At 37.3% G+C, this 18610-nt stretch overlaps 1 protein-coding gene across 17 annotated transcripts in view; it reads right to left on the bottom strand.

Moving 5' to 3' along the window:
• Positions 1–2118: 2118 nt before the first annotated feature.
• Positions 2119–18610, bottom strand: part of NR2C1 (nuclear receptor subfamily 2 group C member 1) — a 53508-nt gene continuing 37016 nt past the window's right edge. For 10 of the 17 annotated variants that reach the window (XM_084506619.1, XM_084506626.1, XM_084506628.1 and 7 more), the window contains 8 exons: positions 17603–17787; positions 14680–14727; positions 13961–14123; positions 12815–12936; positions 10872–11011; positions 9069–9206; positions 8286–8391; positions 7202–7761 (listed from right to left, as the gene is read on the bottom strand). In XM_084506619.1, coding sequence (XP_084362745.1) covers positions 7587–7761; positions 8286–8391; positions 9069–9206; positions 10872–11011; positions 12815–12936; positions 13961–14123; positions 14680–14727; positions 17603–17787 — 1077 coding nt within the window. In that variant the 3' untranslated portion in view covers positions 7202–7586. Of the gene's footprint in view, positions 6335–7201; positions 7762–8285; positions 8392–9068; positions 9207–10871; positions 11012–12814; positions 12937–13960; positions 14124–14679; positions 14728–17602; positions 17788–18610 lie in introns of those variants that run through there. The other 7 variants (XM_084506621.1, XM_084506615.1, XM_084506625.1 and 4 more) reach the window with 2 other exon arrangements.

Consider the following 18610-nt stretch of genomic DNA (forward strand, 5'->3'; position numbering starts at 1 on the left):
GGAGAATAAGCTGTAAGGTTACCAGGACAGTCTTTGTTCCTAAGGACGTACGATTCCCCATAATGCGCAGCTGCTTACCAACGAGGGGCAGCTGCGTGCGCGGCTCCACTTCTCTCAGCTTGAGCTTCTTCCCAGCTCTGGTGCGCCCATTTCCAGCAACTTTCTGTACGAGCTTCTCTGAGCAGTTTGCTGAGTCTGGCCAAACCCATCTTCATGAGGCGATCAGTGTGCCTGTTCCCGTCCTGCTAGCCTGTTCCTTTTAATTCCTTCTTTCTGCTTCTTTATTGATGACATAACTTCATCGTGTTGCCTTTTTTTATCTTGAGGGCAGGCTCCCCTCTTATACCCTTCTCCCTACTGCAGTCCTTTTCAAAAACAACTTTTCATTGGTCAAACCACTTTACATATAACAGCAATGGCAAACACCCAGAAACTTCCATGCCTTAACGGCTGGAGAGCAAGCAACCCGAGACTGCATGGAGTCTCCTGAATCACCCTTCTTAACCATGGGGCTTGCCAACCCCCATGGCCACACTCCCACATCTCCCCCTTCTTTGTTAATATCAACCATCTTCTGGACATAAATTACCACTCCATATAGAACAAGATGAAGCAGGTCATCTGTAGCTGCAGGTCAGCCTCCTGCCAACTAACTTCTGTGTTTAGCAACCTGGTGTTACCTGGAGGCTCAGCGCGTGGCAGTTTGGTGCTCTGGGTGTGCAGTGAACGGTTCTGCTGAGTGAAGGGCGCCGTGTTAATGCAGGAGAGCCCGTGGGGGAGCAGGCCCATCTGGTTTCTCTGTTATCATGGGCAGTCCACCACACAAGTTTAGATAAGGGTGCCCAGAGCATTGCTCCTGTGCTGTACGCTTTTCCACCATCACTCCAACCAAGCCACAAAATACTCTTCTCTCCTTATTAGCACCTCATCCACCTTCCCCAGACCTCAGCCTAATTCATTTGAAAATGTTTTTGAGCAAGCATTGCTACAAGATCTGATTGCTATAAATAAATACATAAATAGATCAGGAAATGCATCAACAGCCACAAAAACCTTATGTGTCCAGAGGTAATGATATTAAACACGGTGGTGCTCCAGTGGTCCACATGACCTACCTTCAACTCCACTGCAGTGACTTGGGGACACACTCAGGTCCTACACTCAAGCCAAAACACACAGCTCTGATTTCCCATGAAAGATGAATGTAATAGAAGATGGTATTACATGTTAGCAGTCACATATCAGAGTGAGGGTAGCACTTGAGAGCTCAGAGGGTAAAAGGGAGACTGAGGTGGCTGAACGGGGCTGTTCCATGTGTTAACATGACTTTGTATATTTACGAGAAAAACAGAGGAGCGCAGGAGAGAAGCATTCATATGATGAAGTACAAATGTTCTTTGGGGTTATTTCGTACAGAAGAGGAGGAAAGGCAGGACTGGGATTTTTTAGGGATGTTTGTTAAGCAGGGAGAAGAAAAGAAGATACCCCAGAGTAACCAAGCTGGAGAGTTCCCAGACTCTGTGCTATTTACCCAAAGAGCACTTATCACTAGAGAGCTCTTCCTTTTTCCTTCAGAGGTGACCAAAAGGCTGTGGGAAGTGACTGGTATGAGGAGGAGGGAATACTTATTAGCAGTCTGACTGGAGAACAGGGTGCTGTAGGAGTGCTGAGAAAGGTAAGTTTTTGAACAGAAGCAAGAGAGATCCTGGAGTAAATGCTAATGCGGAAGACAGTCTAAATGTTTACTTCTTGTAAGTCATCTGTTCCCTGCATTATCCAAGCTTTATCTTTTATCTGTATCAGTGGGTAATTCATTTTCTCCATGATACTCCATTTACTGCATGATAAAGACATTTCAGAATTGAAACATGGGAAGAGTGGTAGCTCCTGTCTCATTTGGAATGCACTTATAGGTTGTCTGCATATTTATGTAAGTAGCACAATCATTTATAAAAGAAGACTGAAACAAATCACACTTTTTCAATTATCACTGAGAAATCAATTCTGGAATGAACCAAAACTTGTGATATTTTCACAAATTTGAACAAGAATAAATTCACTATTTATCCAGTAATATTTAAAACTGAGGTAATTCAACCTAAACACCTGAAGTCTGTATTTATGTAAAAAGAAAAATGTATTCAGCCATATTTTAACTTTCAACCTAAAACTGATCCATAATGAACTGAGTAAACATTTGCAAATATAGATTATTGCGTTGTATGGCACAAAGACCTGTGATCAGAATTCATTATAGCAAATTTGTATGTAGTGTTTTAAAGGCAAAAAATGATGGTGAATTAAATTTTATAATAAATTATTACATTTCCAAATACTCAATTGCATTGAGCAGAAAATAGTAAGCACAGAAACAGAGTTAATAGCAACAAGGGCTAGAAAACAGCAAGATATTGCAGCTATCACAAATCCCAGAGACTGAAGGTAATTGACACTACTACATAGTAAAACAGAAGTGAAATATCCACAAAGTTTTTGTAATCATATACACTGCTTCAGGTCTATAGGACAGTCGGTATAAAACACTAACAAAGTGATAGGTTATTACAATTGTTTTCTATAATAGAAAGTTACAATTTATTTTAAAAAATACACCCAAAATAGAATTTTCAAAATTTAGTCAGTTTTCAATACATTTACAGTGATTTTGTTACACCACAGCAGACAATTACGTTCTAATGCTTACAATGAAACTGATGTGCTAGGAACCATAGAAGCTGAACAAAATAACAGACCAGTGGCTGACTTTTGATGACCCTGATGACCACAGAAGAGGCAAAATGTATGGATAGGTTAAGTTTGTAACTGCGGAAGGTATTGCAATTAAAGTACTTTTGGAGAAAAAAAATAAAAATAAAAAATAAAAAAAAGTTAAAATATAACAATGATTTGTACCAGAAACGCCACCAGTATGGAATAAATAACCCAAGCCCATGTATACATGTACAACACACATTTTCAAGGAAAATGTTTCAAACTAGTCAATTCATTATGTGTAACGTTGCTCCCGTCTGAAGTGACAGGATTCTAAAATGTATAAAATAGTTTTTCAATTCATGTGATTTATATTAAAATGAATCTTCTTGCTCTTAACATTGAACATTTTAAAGCTATTGAAACTAAACTTGTTCTTTCATTGGCAAAGAAATTTATTATTTTTATGGCTAGAAAATGCCACAGTTTGGTTGAATCCTGAATAGGTATGAAAATTGTCAGAATGCTGAAGCTCAAAAGTTTAATAAAAATTTAAAGGAGAAAGGAGAATGTCACAAAAATAATGAGATATTTTAACATCCATGGTTAAGTGAGATTCACTGTGTACATTTTTGTTAGCAGAACAACAGTCTTACTAACAGCATGAAAAAGCAGTAATATTTGTAATATTTGCCAGCCTTTCGTTCAGCAAAGAACATTTATTCACAGGACTAAAAATAATAAATCACACAGGTGGTAATGTGAGATCCTGTCACCATAAAAAATAGCTGTTCAAAACGTTCACAGCCTGAGCTGAAGGTAACTTAATATGCTCCATTTAACCGAGCAACAGTTATCTTCAGACAAACCAAACCAAACGAGAACTTCATTGTTTAGACCTTCCGTAAGATGCCACATTATTCTCAAAGAAAACTGCAATGGTCAAGAGCCAGAAATAAGAAAAATGCATCTTCATCCTTGTATTAATTTACCTGTTTTATAGCTCCTATTTCTGAGAAATCCCAGTTATGTAGCATTCCTTATCAAGAGCATGAACTCATCGTTTAAGAATCCAAAAGGATTAAAGAAAAAATCTTGATAAGAAAAGTGAATAAACTGAAGCAATAACCAGCACCATCTGGCTTCTTGATCATTGCAAAGAAAGGAGAGATTACTTGCTAAGCAGCACAGACCAGCCTGCACCTTATGTTTAAACCAGTACTGAACTTACGATGAAAAAATGTAATAAACTTTGGGGAAAAAAAGTTACTTACCAGTAGCCAGAGCTCTTTGCAATGCGTTGCATATGTGCACATTATCTCTACAGAGGTCCAAACATCAGATCAGCTACCCAAGATCATAAAATGTTTTTTTGGGGCCCTCACGATACTGCAGGTGTACGCTCAAATCTCTCCTTTTGTTTCACTTGGCAGTGAGTGCAGCGCTTACATATTTTGTTGGCTACACACAGCAAGGGAGAGGGTGTATGGTTATCGCACATGTGGACAACAAAAGCAACTGGAATCTCTTCAATATAAGAAGTTTTTCTTTATGTGCATATATATGGGGCCACACAACCCGTAATTAACTGTCCCCACATGCTCAGAACAAGGTGGCTGGCAGACACTTCTTGGCAATTTGGTTGAAGATTTCTTGAACTCACTGTCCTTTTGGCAATGCGTACAGGTGTTATTGAGCAAAGCCCCTAATGTAGTTTGAGATATCCTGATTGCTGATGGTGACGTGACCCTATTGTTCTCACATTGAAGTAATAACGTCTGTTACCGGGCTTGGAGATGGCTGTCCTATTTGGTCTCTCACCTGGTCAAGATAACTAGATTCAAGATACCTGACAGTCTCTCGTCATGTGCAAGCAAGATGACTGACGATAATCCCTTGCTACCCAACATGTGAAGGAAGGGTAGGCTCCGATCTGGAGACAGGATTTAAGAAGAAAAACATAAAGGGGTTGAATTCCTGATTTAAGGTACTTATAAAAAATCCCAGATGAAGCCCTGGAATTTGCCAGGAATACAGCAATAAGAGATGTGGGAGGGGAAAAAGTCAGCCACTGGGATCTGGATCTGCTGCTGCCAGCCAGAGGTGACAGGCATCAAAAAAGAGCAGCAAGGGCACGTGTAAACCACCTGAAAGTCTGATGTAAAACATGACTGGGGTTCTGGTGCTTTTGAGGTAAGACAGCCTAAGGAACCAGTAATCAGTGGTGCTGGCAGTCCACGTTTTGGTGAAGTTGGCTAACTTGTCTACGAGGCCACACTGGGCCACGAAGAGGAAGCAATAAAGGAAATCCAGAGAAAATAAGGTTCTGTGGCCATGTTCTCCAAAACACTGCTCTGTTAAAGATATACATGATGAGGAATTCAATCCCTTAAGATTTACACCTGTATGAACACTGGTGTTTTCTCAGCTGTTTCTGCAGCTAGACAGTGCAAGAAGCCACATCAGCCAAATCTTTTGGGCAGCAGTAAACAAGAAACTGCTTATCATGCCTGAGGCTCAAGCTCTGGAGTAAAAAAAATCTGCAAAGATGTGAGAGATATTTGCACAGTCTGCTGCATTTAGAAGGAAAACAAGCTTTTATTTCCATCTTGCTGTTATCTGGGTTACACAAAGCTGGAGAAAACTGGCATAGAATGCTTCCAAGATTTGGGAAGCCCAGGAAAACACCTCCAAAATGTTCAGGAGTAAACTCCTGTCAGCTTCCTTAAAAGGTTTAACAGAGGTAAATCTCCAGGAGTGGGTTAGGGATAACATGGGGCTGGAAAACAGGGTCCAGATTTCTACGAGCTGAACTGAAGAATGATGTATGTCCCATTTGCACCTTGGTCCTACAGATGGCAAGGTGAGCCCGTTACCACTGGGATGAGAACAAGCGCAGCACATTGGCAGCAATTGTTCACACAGACAGTGAGGCAGGTTTCCTGGGATACAGAAAAGACGTCTTCCTTCTTCATGAACTCCAGGGAACACGAATGAAGAGCCTAATCCTGCACCTGCGACGGGTGAAATGTGGGAAGGGTGAGGCACCACGGCCAGCTCCAGCACTGAAGGCTGTCCCCCAGAAGTCATTACGTGCCAAGTTAGAGCAGGGGAGATGGTTCCACCCCATCAGGGGTCCTCAGCACCAAGCGTTAGGGTCTGTGGTACTGTATCTGGCTGATCCTGTAGAACAGCCTCTGGTTATAGAGCTTGGGCAGAGGAAGAGCCAAACAAACCAGTTAGTGGAATTAAAAAGACCACAATAATTCAGTGTCAGTGACTGTTCTCTGATGCTTTTTGGATGGTTGAGATCCTCAGGTGCTGAGAAAAAACACAGAACTCACCCAAGCCTCATCTAGTAGTCCTTCAATGGAGTGGCCTTGGAGCGGCCGGTACAGCCTGGGCAAAGGCCTCCCTTTAAGGGGATCTTTTGGCTAAGCAACTGGGTGAGGCTCTTCTTCACCCAGTGCTGCCAGAGAAAGAAAAGTTCTGGGTAAAGAGAACTGGGCCTTGATCCAAGCTTTAGATAATCCCGAGTGTCAGCAGTAGACCATCACTTTCACTAGGATCCTTCTCTAATTTTAAGCAACGGCTACTAAATGTGCTAGGGATGTACAGCTTCCTGCAGCAAAAAGAAGCAAGGAGCAACCATACGTTAGAGCATTACGTGGCAATGAGGCACATGCCTCGAGAGAGAAAAGCATTTGAATCCACCCTTAGATGGAGCCAGATTCACTCAACATATATAAAGCATCTAGACCCATTTCTACCAAGGAAAGGAAAAGCAGCAGAGGCCAGGCTCCTACGAGGAGGGAGCCTGTTATATTTGAATTTGTCTAATTCAAATTTAAAAAATAATCATATGAGACTGGTTGGAAAAAGATAGCTAGACAGCTAAAGGCTAACAACAAAAAATAATTTCCAAATCCTATGCAAGAATAATGACATGAACACATGCACAGAACTCTAAACACAATTCGTTTCTTAGAGTGATGGCTGAAATAAAGTTAAGAGGCATCTTGAATGCCTCCATCCTCGTGTGCTGAGTATGGGCTAGTGTGAAAAAGCTTCAGCTTGTGAGACCAGTAAAAGCAGGAGGCTGCTTTTTGAATACCTGCAGTAAACACTTCATAGTTTTTCATACTATAAAACAGCTGATATCTACCAATACATAATACTACAGCACAGTACTCCTTGCATCTACACAGCAGGCAGTACTGACCCTTTGCAGCTTCACTTTCAATCAACTGCATCAAAATGTCAACAGAATATTTTTAAAATTTGAAATTCCTCTACCTTCCCTTCACTTGTAATAGTATACATTTCATTCAACAAGAAATTGATTTTTCTTCAAAACAACAGCAAAACTCTAAGTTTGGCTATAAGGGTCTCATTTCCATGGAGATACTGGCCTTTTTGAGATGTTTGATCATGTATTTTCCATTTATTCATTGAGAAAGAACTAGCAGCAAAACACTGAAAACACAGCTCAGAGAGGAAAGTTAATTTATTTGTCTAAAACATCAAACTAAGTTGAGATACCTTAGTTCAGTCAAAGCTTCTTCAATTTCTTCACAAGCCTGGACTTCATAAACAAATATTCCAAGTTCATCTATCTACAAAAATAGGAGGGACAATTCTTGACTTTCTTCAGATATCAAGTTAATTTACAAGTCCTTGAAGATCAGATGAAAAATAGGAAGCGATCCTATATTCCTTAAGACACTCCACCACATTTCCCAAGTGTACTGGAAAGGAGGAATATTCGCCTTCTTTGGATAGGTGCATGTGAAGGCTTATTGCCATCTCTTGGAGACAGGCTATGCATTTACATCACCATGACTGCCATGGTGCAGAATCCTTGATTGCTACTTTTATACAGCGTGACCAATTATTTGAGAGTTATAGTCCGCTGTCTCCATGCGCAGGATATATGGGATGATGCTATCAATCTGAACGTTTCCGATTAGTCCTGCAAAGAACAGCTCCTCAGTGATGGCAGCACTCATCAGCCTAAGAGCAGGCAATCGGAGAAGGAGTCTAGACAGTCTGGAAAGTAAGTGTAGTAGAAAGTGTTACTTGGTCACACAGTTCGGTGTTGTTCAAGTATCAGTAACAGAAAAAAATAACAAGGAACAATACTGGTCAAAATTTGCTATATCTAGTTCATGAAAGGCTTAGATATGTAAGTCAGTGGAGTATATAGTTAGTCATGCCTTCAGTAGTACAAAAAATGCAAATATGTAAGTCTATGTGCATGGACTCTACAATGTTTGGACTTAGACTAAATGAGGAAATACTCTACACAGGTGCAATTCAAAATGAAAAAAAAATACTTCATTAATTTTATTTCCAATATTTCATTTTGGAAATTAGTAATGATTAAGTAGATAAATTATATTCATAATATGTATGAATATATACATAGTATTTTAAGTGCTCTAAAGGTAATTTCTTATCTTTAAGAAGGTAAGAATAAAATGCACATATTTGTTACAAGAAATACTGTACGTATCAGTATCATTGGTGCTCTGAAAAGAGAATCAATCAAGTAAGCATGTGAGTTTACACACCTGTACGTATCATCTGGATATGCTTTTGTTACATAGTCTTGGAACTCCATGTAAGCCTTTTCTTGAAATTTCTCAATCTGTACCACATTTTCTAGACCTGGATGATCTGAAAGACACCCTATATTGTTATATCTGTTCTATATAAGGTGCATTAAAATCCCTACAGATTATCTACTTGTAAGCATGCTGAAATGATTATTTGATAGCTGTAGCAACTTCAAGCTTTCCAACAGTTTTAATGAAGGATGCTGCTTTACCTCTTTTTTTTTTTTTTTTTCCTCTACATTGGTGTTTTCCTTCATTGTTTATAATACAACCAGACATTCCAAAGAGTTCAAATAAATGCAGTACTTTACATCATTCCTGTATCCTCCATATACCTCTGTTCTCTGTGTTGCATGGAACAGTATTGTTCCAATACACTGATATTTATTGGAATATTGTATGCATAAATAGCATTCGTGGAAAAAGCAAATAATAGCATCAGTCAAAAAAGCAAATAAAAAACTATGAACTATTTGTTTCCTAAACCTGTAGAATCATAGAATGGCCTGGGTTGGAAGGGACCTCAAAGATCATCCAGTGTCAACCCCCCTGACATAGCTTACCTAAAATATACCCTTGCGGAAAACACAGAAAATTCTTTTAAAGGTTGGATCAGATGATCTTAGAGGTCTTTTCCAACTGAAATGATTCTATGAATTTTTAAACTAACTTTTAACACCTTAAGTCTCTATAGTTGTAGAAAAAGAATAAATGTTTACATGAAGAATAATTACATACCAGGACTGAAGAGTACGATTGCTTTCAAATATGCATATTCATATCCATCCAGGCAAAGCTTAACCATGCTGTTACAGAACTCTTGCAATTTGAAGATATGCTCCATTACTAGTTTTCCTCTGTCTGTTGGCAGCTTATCTGAGTTGACACATACATAAAGTATAAAAACCCTAACGTCAACACACGTGCAAAAATGTAGTCACACTGGATTTTTAAAAACATTAATCATTTGTATTAGATCAAATAGTGGGGAATCTGTGCCATCTATAAACTCATGTACTAGATCTGAATAATCTTTACACCAACAGTTCCTGTCACTAAAGTTTCCAGTAATCAGAGGTGGACTCAAGGTTGGAATATTCAAGGAAAGACTACTTATAACTAAAGACAACATTGCTATTGCAGATCTACACTGTATATCTAAGAGTCAGGTGCAGTATTTATATTTACTGATGGGTTACTTTAGTCAGTCAAAGACCATGCCACTGCATCTAGGGGAATGTGGTTGGTGCAGAGCTATTCCCCTTCGGTAACTGGAAGACATTGGATATAAATTTCTGATCTGTACACTCAAACTGAATTCCCAAATTAATAAGAATATACATTTGTAGTAATGATAAAACCATCATTAATTATTAAAGTTTTTGGTGAACACGCTTATAAATTATGTAGATTGATGTAAGTCCCCAGTCCGTTTCCCTCCTAAAGATATTCACAATTTGTTCATATTTATCCGATCCGTTATGTTTAGGGGTTTAATCAATTTGTTTTTATTACAAACTATTGTTTATTTAAATCAGGATCTTGTGGATATTTTTTTAAACCTGAAAACCCCTAAGAATGAACTCTTTAATCTCTTCATCATAAAAGGAGAAGAAAAACTTATAATTTAGAGAGCTATTTTTCCATGGTTTACCAATCTCTTTTTGCATCGCATTAAAGAGAGTAACAGCAAATAATCCTAACTCTAGTTAAACCTGAAAATGCTAACATTTTTGTATGTACATCTAACTTAAAAATGTGCTAGACTATGAACAGATAAAGATTTTTTATTTTTATTTTAACTGAAAGACTCCCTTACTTCAGTTTGAGTATCACTCAGAAGAACATTTCCTTCACTGTAGAGTAAATGAAAGAGAAGGCCAACTTCATTTAATGTAAAACATGCAAAAGATGCAGGACATAGCATAAAAAGGAAGGAAGCATACTTATTGCAAATCTGCTTGGAAGACTTGTATGGAGTCTAAAACTAATATACAAGCCAAGTTATGTACAGGAAGTACATCACGAAGGTGGCATTCGGCTGCTTTGTTTCACAGCTATGAACAGCAAGACCAGTTGGGTTCTTCTTTACACCCTTGATAGAGAGGAATCATATTCACAGTATACTTGTGTTCTTAAAGTTGAGGCTGCCTGAAATATTCCTATTTTGAGCTGAGGTACACCAACAGAACAGCAGAACACTATTAGAGTTCACACAGATATCAAACACGATTTAAAAACAAAACAAACAGTAAAAGCTAACCTGCATCAGAAAGATGGGCAAATTTATATATATATTTATTTATTTATTTATTTTTCTTTCTTTTCATTTTGGGGAAAGGAAGCATTAGCATAGCTGACAGCTGACTTCAGAAAAATTGCCCTAAATTTCCATCCTGTTAACTGTAGTTTCTAGTATTATTTTGTGTCAATACCAATTGTTAAATTCTATGAACAGTAATTTTTCATTAATAATTGTCAAAACTTTAAAACCATGATGTAATTCCCCAAGTCTGCAAATGTGCACAATATTCACCTTACCTTGCTGTAAACTGCTGTGAAGGTGATTAACGAACGCAGTTAACATAGTCGCCACATTCATAACTTGTGAACACTGTGCAAGACCAAGCGTAAAAAGTTCGTTCCAGCAGGCTTTTACTAATGATATGCTGTTATCCTGTCTATTAAAGAAAAAAAAACAACAACAACAACAACAAAAAAAACACATTAATTTCACTCAATAAAACCAGCCACTTGGCTTTACAGTTTTTTAATTTGAAGAACACTTCATAAAACATCCATCTAACTCAATCACTGCAGCCAGTACCAGAATAAATTAAAACACTAAATTAATTAAAACGCTAGGATTAAAACACATTTTAAAGTGACATTTGTGAAGAAATCATTTTTGATTTATTGATCAAAAAGGCAACAGATCTCTAACAGAAAAACAAGCTGAAGTTACAGTAAATGACAACTGTCTAGGTATATTCTATCATTTCCATCATGCTAGTTTTCCTAGCATTCACACTCATTTTTAGGTAAGATTTATATGCATGGGCAAAATCAAAGTTTGCATTGTTGCTGTATTCTGGTTGTAGAATAGACTCAAAAATCATGTTTTTTAATTTATTTTTATTTATATTTTTAACTTGAAATCTGACAGCTTGGTGCAATTTCTAAGTTAAAAGTACATATGAAACGCAACATGTGAGACCAAGTTCCTGAGCTTCCTGACTTACATTTTTTGTATCCTTTTCATGTTTGGAATCGAGTTTAAAATACAGACTTCAAAGTATAAACAGAAGTCACGAGGATTTGTTTTATTGTAAGAATTAGTCCTCATATTAAGTTTAATTTTTAGTCATTTTAATATATTTTTTAATGCTGAAGCTTAAAATTAGGCCTATTAATATTCAGCCCTTCCATATTAGTAACCTAACTTTCAGCGATGCCAAGCATCTCTAGCTTGTAGAACTCAACAGGAGCTCAGTACCTTATAAAAAGGAAATCCTACCACTGAGGAGTCAAATTCAGGTACCAGTTTTAGCCAGTAAATATAAATAATGGAAAGTTAAAAGAACGACATGACCACATGAAAGTTAACCATAGGATTTTCAAATAAAACCATATTAAAGCTAATCCATTACTTTATGGATGATCAAACTTATACCAGAATTAGCTGATCACACTTAAGTAGCCTCAAAAAACTAAGTGGCTGTAACCAGCCTGATTAGCATTTCAGTAGGAATCCTTGTGCACAAAAATGTACTAAGCAACATCTTGATTAAATTAGCATGTCTGAGCCAACTATCTTGCCGAGACTAAGGAGAACAGTGCTTGGGGAGGAAACCACTTGGATACAATTATCTTACAAAACAATTAGCGCTTTGCTTTGGCTCATCAACTCCTCTGAACTGCTAATACCATGAATTTCTCTTTATTTTAAAATTGAAATATGAGTCACCCTTCTAAAAGTTAAAATTATACAGCACACAATGTTCTCAACTTTAAAAAGCTTCATTAATATATCAAATAAGCCTGATTAATATATCAAGTAAGCCCGTGATCTTGACTGGGACTGCAAATGTTAGCACAGGTGAGTATTAACAACTTTCAGAAAGCCTACTCCTCCATTTTCTTACTCAAACTGACAAAGATATCGGGAAGTAACATATTTCCAAAAAAAATGCAGATTTTCTATACACGTCTTGTTAAATCTTTTTAGATAGGCAGGTCTTTTGTAGATTTTATTTTAAGAAAACAATTCCCATTTGTTGTTATAACACTACTTTGCATTGTCTCTCTGTTGCAAAAACTTTTTAAATGTACAATGACACAGTTCACTGTTAATTCGCTAAGTATTTTGAAATCCTGCAGGACAACAATTTCTACTAAAATATCACATTTACCCACTTTCCCCTCCTTGCTATTTAACAGTGTTTATTCACAACATGAGCAAATAAGAGTAATTGAACACTTACCCTAAAGCTTGGAAACACGGAATGGAACGCGCCCAGTGCATGGACAAGAACAGCAGCCTGGAGGCAGACTCGCAGATATAGTGAACGTTAAGATATTCAGGCATAGGAGAAGGCATGGTGAGCTACCAGAAAATAAAATAAATAAAAAATAAGTGCAAGTCAATTATTTTACTTTTTCCATATAAAACATAATATGAAGAATAACTTTCAAGGCTTAAGAGAAGCAAGTAACATTATTTTTAAACTAAACTTGAGATAAGCCTGAAATAAAATTGAATGACTGTTTTTTGGCTTACTAGCCACACTGTGTATATCCCACAGTGACTACAAAGCAACAAAAACAATAAAAATTTTGAATCTAAGTTTAGATAAAGATTTATGTCTGGGAACCCTGGGGATGAAAAGTCCCAAATAAAACTCATCTTTGGAGGCATTATGTAAGGAATAGAAGTTTTGGAAGAACCACTGTAATTAGAATGATGTTGCTTGCGCTTACATATAGATAAATACATAACTTTCATCTGTGTATGTAAAGAAATTGGGAACTGACCCGAAATTCCTAATTACAGCATATTACTTTTATCCTCAGAAATCATAATTTTGTAATAAAATGGTTTGGCTAAGATAATTTAAAACAAAACTGACATTTATATTAGAAATATGTTTATTTTATTGACCAAACTGTGCTGTTGAGAGCGGCAACATTTAATGAAAACTAAAAGATAAGCAAGACATTTGATTTGTCCATGAATAACACTATGATGAAGAAAAAAAAAAAAAAAGTAATTTTTACATGCTCATAAAAAGAGAAATGAAGTCAGAAAATATTTGCCTCTCTAAAAAAGCAACTGTATATTTCCCTTAGCTGTTAAAGTTTTCCATGTATATTCTTTTGCTCTGATTACCTACTACTTCTAAGGTAAAAAACAGTAAAATAAACAGTGTAAATAAACAACTGAGAGCTGTTAATTTTCCCAAGCAAACAGCTACCAGTGGACGAAAGCAGTGCATTCATCAGAAATGAATGCTGATACCTGAATAATTACTCTTCAAAGAGATTCAAAAGACAACGTAATCAGATCATTAATTATGTTGTACCACCAAATTAAAATGTTTATATAGCCAACAATAAAGAGTATTAAGTACCCTGAATGCTACATGGGCATCACTGAGCAGTGGCCCCTCTATTTCAACGAGATTCATGCTTGTTTCTCCCCCGATCAGCTGGACGCTGCCTTCAACACTGTCAGAGTTCTGGCACGCTGCACTCTCTCCTGGATTTAATGCTTTTGCAAGGGTATCAAAGGCCCTGTGTGATCAAGAAAAAATAATAAAAAAAATCATCTTAAGAGACTATTTCATTTTAGGAGGAATCTGCACATGTCTGAAACCTGTATTCTGATGTCTGTTTCAAATAACAAAAGAAAAAAAAAAAAAAACCAGAAAAAAAAAAAAAAGACTTGAAAAATAAAAGTCATTAACATGCTTTTTCTGCCACTCTACAAAATAAAATCCCTGACAACTGAAACTTACAGTGTCTCTGAAGCAAAAAATTAGCAGCAGATCCTGTTCGCACTAGTTGCCAACAGATTCACAGTTTTGACATACTGACTGTGCTGCTGAATCACAGTTTGCCTTTCAAGATCTCTTTAGTGATGTTTACTGAGAGTGCTGGCATAAGCATTTTGAGCACATGATCATCAGGCTGCTGTTAAAACAACTTACTGCACGTGTAAATTTTACAGATTTTTGCTGCTAAAAAGCACAAACAGAAGGAATAAGCTTCTGTAAGCCATGAATTGTGGTTAGTTTATTCAACTTAATTTGAGAAGAGAGCTTCTAAATATGTAAGAGAAAGCACTCACATGCTTTCAATACCATCCTTAGTGTCCCTTGAGGTGGGGCAGCGACTCCTGTGAAGACCAAGGCATGCGCACTAACATTACTGGGGAGATGCCAGGAGGAGCACAGATGTATTACTCTTTATTTTCCTGCTTGATAACACATCCATTGTGTGCACGAACACACCTGAGAACCAAAACTGATACATCTACAGTCACAAATATACAGACTCGATTACTGCCTACAGACAGATGACATATCCTGAGAGCAGTATCATTTGTACAGTCACATGAAAAACTCACGCAGAGATCTGAAAATTTTACAGAAGCTGATTATGTGGACATGATTCTCTATTTGTTCAGATGTTTACTGCCATGATATCTAAAATTACTGATTTAATATCCAAGTCTGAAGTAGAACTCTGCCTACCTTTTCTTCCATACTCCTTTGCTACCTACATATATTAATATACTAAAAAAAAAAACCACTACCCTAAGTGCATACTGTGTACAACATAAACATTTACAACCAAAAGAAACAACACAATAAACTAGCTGCTTACACTGCCTTAGGCTTCAGATGGTGAGTTAGCTAGAACAGTTTTTGATCCTAGCCTAGGATCTAGCCTGCACACCTTTTTGTGCACACAGGAGGGTGACTGGGGAGTGCACAAGTGGACTACACAGATGTACCTGGCAAGTTTTCTGTCTTGCATGTATGGAAAGTGAGCAGAAACACAGTGCGCTCATGGGCAAGTTCTGAAGTTATATTATCCTTCTGCTAGGAAATCTGAGTTTCAGGCTCTATGTGGCTTCCTCTTAGTCATCTTAGGTATAATAAGGCAAAATCGGTAGCTCAATAGCAGCTGCTTAGGAAAATAGGATCTTTTCAGAGCTCTTGCATGTAGCAGGGACAGAAATGTAAGCCAGGAACAAGATCTCTCTCCAGCAGGTAAGGCTATATGCCTCTGCTATAACTCTGTTTTTATTCTAGCTTAGGTTGCAGCGTCCTTTTCACATAATGTTGGGCAGGTACCCTGCAAACCATGTCTGCCCATGGTACTTTGTTTCCAACTTATTCTTGGATGTCTGCTTTCAAATAAATCTTCTGCCTCCTATATTATAAATTTGCAGAAGAAAGCTTGCAAAAGTGAGCAGAAGGTTTGCTTTTTAATGGCTCTACACTGTAGGTACTTTTCATGTATTGTGTCTCAACATGAGCAATGGTTGCAAGTTAAAACACTATGGAAAAGAGAATCCAGACCAGAGCTTGACTTGAAGTTACAAAAACCAGCTCACAAAGTAAGAAAAAATGTATTATCGACATTAAATACATCGTATTGATACCCTTTGTTAGAAACAACTTTGGTTCTCTTTTCGTCGAGCTCAGCCACTAACAGATATATAACAGGACTCCTGATTAGCTGTAAAATATGAACATAGATAATGAAGCCATTAGAGGACAAAGCATGTAACATTACAATATAAAAGCAGCGGAATACTAGCAACAAAGTTATACGCTAAGCCTGTGTCAGCAAAATTGAAAGCTTAACTACTGTAGCTGCAAGCAATGGAATATAACAAAATACATGAAAAACACTGATAGATTAAACCTGCTCCTTGACACCTCTTAAGATCATTTTCTTCAGTGAACAACTGTGTCCATACGATCAAGCTGGCACAAGGTTTGGCACGGAAATCAAAGATTTCAACAGAAATGTTAGTTTTCTGTTTGAGTAACAACTTCCCTTTCCCAGGAATATTTTCTGTGAAACTCCTTGCTGGGGATCTGTTGGGTGACCTACTAGACACGGGTACACATTAACCTGAGCCAGAGCTCTTTCGAGCTCACTGGCTGAGAACTTGATGGATTTCTGTAGACAGATTTTAAAACTGAGCAGAAGCACTGACGTTGGCAAAAGCAAGCATTTGAAAGTGCCAGGAAATAAACAAACAGGTAATCATGCAACCTTATTACTGCATCTTATTGAACAGCCGTATTACTGACTGATGTTTATCAGCACGTACAACAACACTCCTTACACTTCGGGTTCTTTACCTAGGAGAACACAGCAGAGGTCCAAATCAGCACCTATATTAAAGGTCACACTGACTTGCTAAGTAGCACATATGAAGAAACGCAGAACAAATGCATTCTGCTTGCACTTATACTGAGTAGTAGAGTGGAGTATTGGGGAAATCATGTATTTGAGTCAGTACAAACTACTTCACTATATACCAATCTTTTTTTCTTGATCAATTTACGCATGTATTTTCAAAACAGCATGTATAATATAGATGGAGTGTAAAGAAATATTGTTGGGACAATTGTCAGAAGCCTGCATGGAATGACAATCAAGGAAGAACGTGATTCTGACTGAAGGAGTAACTAAGTACTACAGAGAATACCTCACATGTATGCTCACCAAAATGGCCCAGTTAAAACCAGTGCAGGACACAAGTTCATAAGATATATAACGAATGCATTTGTACTGACAGTGAGCATTCTTTGAGTTCTCCCATCTGGAAAGAAAATGCTTTTCAAGCTTTTAAGGCAATCAGCAGCTATGGGCATTAAACTACTTACACAGACGAAATCTTTAAGAAACAGTTTTCCAGGATGATACAAAGTACTATGAATATAGTAGAAGATCTAACACACATTGTTAAGGACAAACAAAAAGTATGAAAATCAGCTGATTTACATTGAAAATTCCAAGAATTCTAATTCCAAGAACAAACAACTGTGAATATTTATTTCTCAAACCAAACTTATGATTTAATTTGGAATAATCTTACAAGATTGCTCTTCAACATGAGCTCATGCTCTTACTACTACTATTTTAGATGCAGATAAATTACTTACATTGTGATGACTTAATTAATGCTCTGAATGAACAGAGACATTCTTGAGAAGTACAATATTTTCAAGCATAATGTGCCTTACCTCGTAACATCACTACTAGCTTGTTCTTCTTGCTGGAGTTCAGATAATGACGCATCTCCATTACTTAAACTCTCAATCATAGATAGCTCTGTACTGCTTTGTGACATGTCTTTGGATTTACCGAGGTTTGCTAATGATGTCACCACGTTTGCCAGTGTACTTAAATCTCCCTGACAGGCTTCAACCTAAGGGAAAATTATAGCTTTTAATTCTTTCATATTGGCAGCAGATAACTTGTAATATAAGAATCTAACTTCTACAGTAATGAACTGAGCTTGTGAATAGACCTGTAAGAAAATCATTGTATTCATTAAATGCATAATCATAATGTAGTAATTAGACCCTGCACCGCTTCTAAAATATGAAATATTTGGACATTTACTTTTACAAGTAATAGCTATCTATTTCTTTCAGAAGGAATGCTACAGATGGCAAGCAAGTGCAGGCAGAAGTTTCAGCATATCCACTCACTAGTCACTAACTGGGACTGTAAGACTAAACTAGATAGCATTTTTATCATCTTTCTTTCTTTCTTCCTTCCTTCCTTCCTTCCTCATGTAAATGATAGCATAGTAATAGGAGAAAGTTTGAAGAGGAGGAACATACAAAAAGTCACCTTTAAGCAAGCAAGAAAATAACTCTGCTGCAGCCTTTTTGTTAGAACTTTATTTAATTGCAGGGGAACAAGCTGTTTCAGTAGTTACCAGTACTTCAAGCAGGCAGTTAAGTCATATTTCCCACCCTACTCCACAATAAATAAATAAATAAAAAGGAAAACGCACGTTCACAGGCAAGTAAGCTGCTACTAAAACCAACATGCTACATGTCACTTAACTCAGTCATACAGGTAGTGTCAGAAAAATGAAATGGAAGAAACATTTGATGAGGCCTTTTGCAGACAGAGTGAGGAAAAATGCACATAAACAGTGTGAGGTAATTTAATATCAGCTAGAAAAATACAGAAGCTTCCCACTGTGCATGTATAGGGACATTATCACATCAATTTAG

This window comes from Aythya ferina (genome assembly GCF_964211825.1).
Source record: "Aythya ferina genome assembly, chromosome: 1".
In the NCBI taxonomy this organism is placed as follows: Eukaryota; Metazoa; Chordata; class Aves; order Anseriformes; family Anatidae; genus Aythya; species Aythya ferina.